The 9085-nt window shown below is 39.8% G+C and overlaps 1 protein-coding gene across 1 annotated transcript in view; it reads left to right on the top strand.

Moving 5' to 3' along the window:
- The first annotated feature begins 4445 nt into the window (after positions 1-4445).
- LOC126473713 (sialin-like) overlaps positions 4446-9085 on the top strand; it is a 134110-nt gene continuing 129470 nt past the window's right edge. Inside the window, exon 1 of the mRNA XM_050100957.1 lies at positions 4446-4551. Coding sequence (XP_049956914.1) covers positions 4512-4551 — 40 coding nt within the window. The 5' untranslated portion in view covers positions 4446-4511. The remainder of the gene's footprint in view (positions 4552-9085) is intronic.

The raw sequence follows: 9085 nt of genomic DNA, 5'->3' as shown, positions 1-9085 counted from the left end.
TGATTTTTCTTCAACCTTTCTTCCATGATCAACAGCAACGTCGGAACTGCCTCTATGGTGCATGTTCCTTTCCTAAAGCCAAACTGATCGCACCTATTATATCCACAATTTTATTTTCGATTCTCCTCTATGTTAGTCTTGTCAGCAACACGGACGCATGAGCTGTTAGGCTGATTCGGTAGTAATATACGTAACAATATTTGTCTTCTTCTTCAGTTTTTGCCTCTGCTGCACCTTTTAGTAGCACGGAGGATACTCCCTGGTGTCTTCACACATCTCCTACCATACTTTCACTTGTCCTAGTCAGGGTTTCCCACAATATCCTACCCTCTGCGAGTCTGCAATTTATTAACTTACCAGTTCACTTAGTTTTTAGCAGCCTCCTGTAACACTACACGAAACTTTTTTCCTCGTCCTGTCCATGGACCTTACGTAGCACTTGGTAAACTCACACTCGCGACAATGGCCAAACTCTCTCACTTTTAAGCCCATATTACACTGTCAAAGTTCTTTGAAAGATCGTTAATGAAAGCTAGAGCGACCCTCTAACAATCATAGTACACCAGTAAACCGTCAAAGATTTTATAATACATCTTTTATAAAAGACGTCTGACAAAGGTCCTTTACAGCGTAATGGGGATTCAGCGGTTTGCGGTGAGTGAGATTAATCACCCTATGTAGACTTCCCCCGGAAAGATTGTCAGCGGATCCAGATTGCTTCTCTGCACAACTACACACATACTATCAAGGTAAATTAGGGTCGCCAGGATAGATTTGGCCTATGAGACAGCGCTAAAATAATCAGTTCTTCTATACCTCTACTTTCAAAAAACACTCGGATCCGACCGCGGCACGGGAAAAGGAGCACCACAATCAGTCACTATTCCGTTTCCAGCTGGTTTCTAGCATCTCCTGTATAAGCAACACAGAATTACAGTCTAACGTTAAAAAGGATAGCGACATACACAACAAGTCCACGATTCAAATACCCACGGAACTTATTATCCTCTAATAATCCTCGCCGAATCCGTCCCGTCGTTATCAAACAAGGCTTGCAGCTAGCTAGATGCTCCACGCTCTGCTATGCAGGTACACTGGATATCAATAATGGGAATCCATTAGACTCGAGCCCCGCAACTTGCTTCTTTTGTGATGAAAAGTCCTCCACAAAAAAAAAAAAAAAAAGCGAAGAAGTATGAGTTTATTGTGTTACCAGCCACATGTCGACACTGTTAGATTGCGCTGGGCCTGAAAGAGCTATTTATGTTTGCGATTTCTGTTAATAATTGTCGGCCGGGGTGGCCGAGCGGCTCTAGGCGCTTCAATGTGGAACCGCGCGACCGCTACGGTCGCAGGTTCGAATCCTGCCTCGGGCATGGATGTGTGGGCTGTCCTTAGGTTAGTTAGGTTTAAGTAGTTCTAAGTTCTAGGGGGCTGATGACCTCAGATTTAAGTCCCACAGTGCTCAGAGCCATTTGAACCATTTTGTAAATAATTATTGACTGGTGGTGTTTTACAGTTCTTAAGTACACAAGTTTATAGAACAGTGAACTATATTGTATTGTTTTATCCAGTTTCATTAAAACATTTTAAAAGATTTTTGATGACTTTTAGGGCAGGAGTCATGTCTACACCACATTTTTTTATTTCTGTTTTATGAGATTTTTGTGAACCGTCGTTTTCGAATAGAATTAATTGATACTATGAAATCTTCAGGGGTTATCAGCCAAGTGGCGTCGTCTTCTAGTCTCAACATTTCAATGGATTGCGTATCCATCATTTTCAGGCGAAGATGGATACGCAGTCCATTGAAACGTTGCGACTAGAAGACGACGCCACTCGGCTGATGGCCCGTGAAGACTTCATAGCTGAAATACGCCGAGAAAGCCTGCAATCGCATATAATTGATACTATTCATCGTTTTGACTCCTACCCTGTAATAAACATGTTGTACGGGGTGGTGCACAAAAAAACCGCTCCGAGTACTAGACTGTTCACTTCCTCCCGCCAATTGTCAACTGTTACTTCGAAGCCGTTACGACTACATTTTATGTTGTCAATATGAAAGTCGTTGCGGCTTGGTTCAGGCGTGTGAGGTACATATTTCTTCAAGAAAGAATCGCAATAGTGGAAGCGTATATGTCTACCGTTTATTGACGACAACTCGGGACATTTTTGCAAGGAAGTTTCCTGGCGCTTCCTTACCAGCAAAGAGGAGTATGCAGGATTCGGTGACAAAGTGGCATACTGGATATACCAACCCCTGACTACCCGTTATTTGATTTTGTGAGCGTGTAGCGCATTAGCAGAACTGAAATTCGCGCTCGCTTCAAATTATGGCGATCGCGACAGAAATTGATATTGCTGCTAATTTGGTAGTCGCTGCGTTTGCGATCGGGCAATAATCGACCGTGAGCGCGAACTGGCTTTTTACGAAGCGAAAAGATAAATTGCGTGGCTGTGGTTGCCGTTTAATTAACCTTTCCCAAATCACAAGCAAGCACATGTGCATATGATATTAATTTTTGTGTCCCGGCTATTTTGAACATATCTTTGGCAGTGGCTGATATAAACATTCACGCTCACTAATTTGTATTTGATATTAATAACTATTACGTAACGAATGGAAATGCGACTGCAGGCCGCCAAGAAAGTTAATCTTTGCCACAAACTTTGTGCAATGCTCTAATTTTCTCTCTCTGAACAAAAAAATACTTTTAATTACGTACACTTTAATCTTGCAGATATAAATAATATTTATATTCAGCTCTCAAGGTTATTACTGCCGTGTAATATGACTTTATATTTACTGTTAGTTCAAAGGCGTCTAACCGCCATTGAATAAGAAAATGGCCAATCCGATAATCAGTTGATATGATGGGATGAGGAAGCGGAAAATGACTTTTTGGATTAATGAAAGTTAGCACATAAACCTTAGAATCTATATTCCGCAGAATTACACTTACGTTCTCAGACGAGAGCAGACAGACAGCGTTTTTACAGGTTTCGTCACCAATGGCGCCGATTGAGACCTACTTCCTTGAAACGAGACAAACGAAAGTGTCTTTCCTCATCAAACGAACAAGAACAATGATAATAATAATTTTACACTATCAGTGATTTTATTTCAATTACATAGAAACACGCTGGTTCTTTTAATGACGTAATGTTTTCATCACACTTATATTTCAATGTTTGTCATTACTGTCTTTGTTCCGTCACTTATGAGAAAAAGGATGTGGCAGGGATGACACATGGAGGATCAGTTACAAAAGCAAAAAAGATTCGAGCCCCGTCCGTTCGTACAGCTGCTGTGATGGCGGATATTCGAGCACGAATGAACCAAAGAAGACGGCACGTAAATTGTCGCAAGTGAACTTTTCGTGTAGATCTTGTCAACGTGCTTTAAACCATACTGGGGTGAAGCCCTACAAAATAACTAGTGTCTAAGAACTGAAGGAGGAGGATAAGGCAAAACGTGCGAATTACTGCATGTGGCTATGTCAAACAACTGAGAGTGGAATGTTGGATCCGGTGCTGTATTTCGTAGGTGATGAAGACTGGTTCCACCTGACAGGACATTTGAACTCCAAGAACACTGGCTATTGGTTAACAAACAATCTCTATACGATTAATGACGAACGTCTTCATGGTTAAAAAAAATCGGAGTGGATGTACCGCGTCAGCTAGTCGGAATGTGGGTCACAAAATTTTTGAAACAACAGTAAGCACTGCTGTATGTAAGCGAACTTTTGAGGAATTTTACGCACTGTTGACCTAATATGAATGTACGTGCGCAGTCTTTCAATAAGATGGGGCCACTTGTCACACTCCACGCGAATCAATCTCACACATTCATGAAAGGTTCAGAAAAGAAAGTACTGTCAGCAAAGGATTGCTGCCGAAGCGTTCGTCGGAGCTGACCACTCGTGACCTTTATCGCTGGGGCAGTCTTAAGGGAAAAGAGTACGAAAATAGCCCAAGAACGTTAGGAGACTTACAGGACAATATTTTTGACGAAATTTTGAGAAATGAGGCGGCAGAGTTCCGCAAAGTGTATAATAACACAGGGCGCGCGTAAAAGTCCACTGAAAGCACAAGTTGGTCATTTTCAGCACCTAATGTCATGTAATATGAAAGACAAGATTAATTCAGTAAATATAGACCTTTGTATTAGCTTGTTTATTACACCTTTATTATCTGATTATTACGTGTTTATCTATTTCTTGTTGTATCTGATCGTGGCGGGCAACAACTCGTGTGCAATTTGCGAGCAGTCTGTACTCGGGGCCGGTTTTTCGTGCACCGCTGGTGTGACGTACGCCTCAGAGGACAAGTGAGGTGAGCCCTGGAGGACGTTCGCGTCTCCCCACCCTTCCACCGCTTCAGTCCCTTCACAGCGCCTTCCACTACGCGGGTAAAAACAGTTACAAAGCTACAGCATCAGACCAGAGGACAGTTGGCCATCAGGGGCGCAGTGCGGCCCAGGAAGCGGTGCCCAGGAACAGAACATGACGACGGAACCTGCCACAAGGCTACAGGACAGCCAAGGTGAGTTATTGTTACTGGTATGGCTCTGCCTCAACATCTCAATAGTTTCTCCGATGTGTTACAAAATTCTTGGTGCTATGTCACTGAATTGCTACTTACTAGGCTGCTCTTAGGTTTTTGTAAGCTGTAAATTGCGAATACTATAAATTACAGAAAAAAGTGAAATTGGGATGTACAGTCAGAGCATGGTAGTGGTAAGAACAACACGAAACCAATCGTGCTATTCGAATTTCTGTCAGCAATGGCTATCACGTATCGTGCCATCTTGAACGATACCACTCTCTGTTGCACCTGTTTGATCTTCGGTGAAGATTGTTTCCTTCATTCTTACTTTCTTCTTTGTTCAGTAGTAGTCGTCTCTTCAGTTTGTGAAAAAGAACAGTATAGCTGAATATAACCATCATATCTACTTGCTTTCCCCTAATTTACTTTCTCCAATTTGCCATATTCTTTGTAGAGTAACGTGGTGTATCCAATTACCATAGAAACTCAGAAGTTCAGTGACCATCCGAAGAAAGGGAGGTAAGTATTTGATGTGCGGGTAGCAATTAAACTTGAGACAGTAAGTCACTGTTATCCTAGTTTGGTTTTGTTTAACTGACAAGACTTACTTACGTATGCGTTCCAACTGATAAATAGAATTCACTCTACTTGGAAATTTATCGGTAGGGACACTTGGTGCTAACCATCAACAGCTTCAATACGTCAGATATAACGATTCATACTTAGACAGAAGGAATTTCTACAACTTATACAGTAACTCGATGTACTGTAAAGCAAGCTTCACGATAATTTCACAAACTAGATAAATTTTTTAATATTTTAACAGCATTACTCCACATGAGTGATTCCTATGTTACGTATAGCCGGCCGGAGTGGCCGAGCGGTTCTAGGCGCTATAGTCTGGAACCGCACGACCGCTACGGTCGCAGGTTAGAATCCTGCCTCGGGCATGGATGTGTGTGATGTCCTTAGGTTAGTTAAGTAGTTCTAAGTTCTAGGGGACTGATGACCTTAGCAGTTAAGTCCCATAATGCTCAGAGCCATTTGAACCACATGTTACGTTTATAAATATAAAGATGATTTACTCTTTGGTTTTCCTTTCATTGTCATAAGCTCGACGTTATTACTAAAGAGCACAGAGCAACAGAATGTGTGACAAAATATTTAATAATGATTTGGGAAGGATCACAGTGACGTTACTTAATGTGTCCTCCAGTTCTAGAACCTCTGAAGTGGGAAGTCACTGGCATAACAGATACGATATTTGGCACCTTCGAATTAAGATAAGCTCGAGTTCACTTCAGGAAGAGCGCATCAAATTGGGTTTGGCTAACTCAGTGGTTTTCAAACTGTGCATCGCGGCTCCCAGGGACGTTGTAGTATTACAGCAGGGGTGGCACAATGGCCTCATAAAAGCAATAATTTGGCTTATTTGCTTTCTGAGTTAAAGAACAAAGTGTACGCTTGGGATGATGTATAACTGGTCGTCACATAAGTGTTGTTAACATGGCACTGTGTTAGGTGGTTGAGTCGTACTGAAGGCTCATTCATTTTCATTCAGTAAAAATCAGTTTGAAAATTACATCCGTTGAATGTATATCGTTTCAATTTTTGTTTCTCTGTTGGCAAGAACCAATTTTTAAATTTAAATACAAAATTTTATGTTTCAAATGCATCATGGAGTTCGAAAGAAATGTATATTCGAATATGCAGGAAGTATGACGATGGTTACTTGAATTTCGGTTTTACGTGTACTACTTGGAAATGGAGGACGATCACAATCTGTCATATGTTTCACAGTTCTAGCTATTGAAAGCTTGCTTCATAATAAAATGAAACGACATTTGGAGTCAAATCAGGATGGTTTTGTAAACAAACCACGAGAATACCGTTCTCTCAAGTTAAAAGAAATGTCAGAAAAAAATTATCGCTACACAGTCTCTCCCTTCAACTTACAAAGCTACCTAATCTGTAGCAGGAAGCAAGAATCTCACATCACAGTGGAAGACCTTATTGTGGAAGTAAAAGTTTAATGATAAAGCTATACATTACGCTTTCCCTGAACGTGACACAAATTTCAGTTGAGTGAAGGATTGAAGACTGTGTTTGTGGATCATTTAACTGAGCTCATTGATTACTTTCTGAAGTACTTTCCAGAAGAAGTTGATCAACATAACTGAATCAATGGTGGTTTTAGCACAAAATTTCCGTCAACACTTAACAACCGAAGAATTAGAGTAATTTATTGATGTCTCTTCAGACTCAACACTAAAATTGAAATTCGTTTCCTCATCACTTATCGAATCTTGGAATTTCTTACTTTCACATTAAATGATTTTGTTTTGAAATTAGCAGTTGCCATTTGGACTGAAGGGAGAAATGGAATTTCGTGATCTGTAAATTTCCAAAATATAAACATTTTTCTGCTGTCAGTGAGTGGTATGATGAAAACTGATGAAGAAAAACTAGTAGCAGAACGTTGATGCAAGCATGAAACTTTAGTTTTGATTACTTTATTTATTGAAGAAAGAGAGATACATTGGATAATTTTTACAACAATACACACATGCACATTCAATGTACAGAACAAGTCCAAGACTCTCCATTACCAAAGAGAACAACAAATTATAAGGAGCAAAAGACAGAATTGCTAATCTTTCTTAAACTTACTGTTAAGTGGTAGTCTGTGTAGAAGTGCAATGAAGATGCAGTTACTTTCAGCAGAGGCTATTTTCAAAAAGATACCGCTTTCAATGAAATACTTTACATGTAGACATACACCAGTGTGGGAAATGCAGTGCTCCAAAGAAAATTCTCCCGTGTTGTACGTTACATCTACTGTCTTCATTCATTTTGTCATAATCACTTTATGAGATACAATGGTTAACTACATGTCTCGCTTGGTTCCTGTTTGAGAAACAGGACACATGCGGCTACATTATGATATTCATATAATATAAATAGAGATAGCCCACATTACCTAAGTCAGGAGAAACCACGTTGGGCTTTCCACAAGGTTCGATTATCGATCCTTAATTACAGTTCTACCATTTTATTTGTATCAAGATAAACAATCGATACTTTTTGCAGACGAGACAAGCTTTATTGGCAAGCTAAACAGAGAACAATAAACAGGGAAAATAATAAATCATGTTTTAGTAAATTTACTAACAATTTCTGTGCAAAGAGCTGTCCATAAACTTTGTAAAATCAAAGGGCTGTTCCTAACATTTATAAAATCACAACTTATTGAGTTTGGTACTCTCAAAAACCCTTCGCCTCCAACTGACGTGGCGTATTATTAAAAAATGCTGACCAGGACATATATTACTGAGTTCTGGGGTGCATACTGATGAAAACTTAAACTTGAAAATGCATATAGTGCACTGGACTCGCATTAGGAAGGACGACGGTTCAACTCCCTTTCTGGCCAAAATGATTTAGATTATTTGTGGTTTCACTAAGCCGTTTATGGGAAATGCTCGTATGTTTTTGTTCTGTTTCTAATGACTGCATAGTCTACGTGACGTTAAAGCGTAATATACCCTCATTTTTTGTACAGTAAAACTCCTGGATTCGTCCAGTTTTACCACAAGAATGTTTTTTTTTCATTTCGTAAAAAGAGAAATCATGAAGTTACCATACTGTGCATATTTTCATTTACTAGTTTCGTAGGGTCTAATGCACTGGGGTAACTCCTCAGTCAAGCAAAAAGCATTCATTACACAAAATATAGTTATTAGAACTATTTACGCACACATGCATTTATTTAGGTCACTGGGAATATTAGTCACAACCTCAAAGTGTATTTAATTAATGATGAAATTTGCTATCAATATTTCGTTGCAGTTTGAGAGTAATACAGAAATTCACCAATAGAATAATAGAAGCAAAAGATATCAGTACCTCCGATGGTAAATCTATGTCACAGAGGAGAAGTGAAGTACGTAGCTCTAGAATGCAAAGTGGAGTACATATGAACTCAATTTCACTTTTACTGCTACCCTCAATCTTTGTGCTATAAAATTTTACACGTTCACTCCATATCGTCGGAAAAAACACACTCATTGTACAGAAGCATGTGGAATCAGCTATTCTAAAACGAATAATTTCTTATTCTTGCAGCACACCGTGACAAAAGTTAGTGTATCGTTAGTGACGGACTCTGAATTTGGGTCGTATGAAGTTCACATTGGTGACCAACGCAGTTCATAACTGCTTAGTGACGCCTATAGTATAAACTGACAGATATTGACTCCAATTGACAGAGCTGTGCCTAGCAAGAGGCAGGGGTTAAGTGGCCTGAGCGAACTGTACAGCTGAGATAAAGTTTTTGTACGATACTATTCCGAAAGGAGCGTGAACACAGTTTCATGTCGGAAGCACCAATAAATATCACCCACTCATCTTAAGGTTTCATTCATTAATGTTAACCTCAGTCTGAAGGCTTGGCGAGACTTGTACGATCGTAGACTTCCCGGATTAAAACCCCATTACGTAGTAATAAAGATGTTCAAATATATCGATGTCG

This window comes from Schistocerca serialis, chromosome 4 (genome assembly GCF_023864345.2).
Source record: "Schistocerca serialis cubense isolate TAMUIC-IGC-003099 chromosome 4, iqSchSeri2.2, whole genome shotgun sequence".
In the NCBI taxonomy this organism is placed as follows: Eukaryota; Metazoa; Arthropoda; class Insecta; order Orthoptera; family Acrididae; genus Schistocerca; species Schistocerca serialis.
This window is presented reverse-complemented; position numbering and strand designations above follow the sequence as displayed.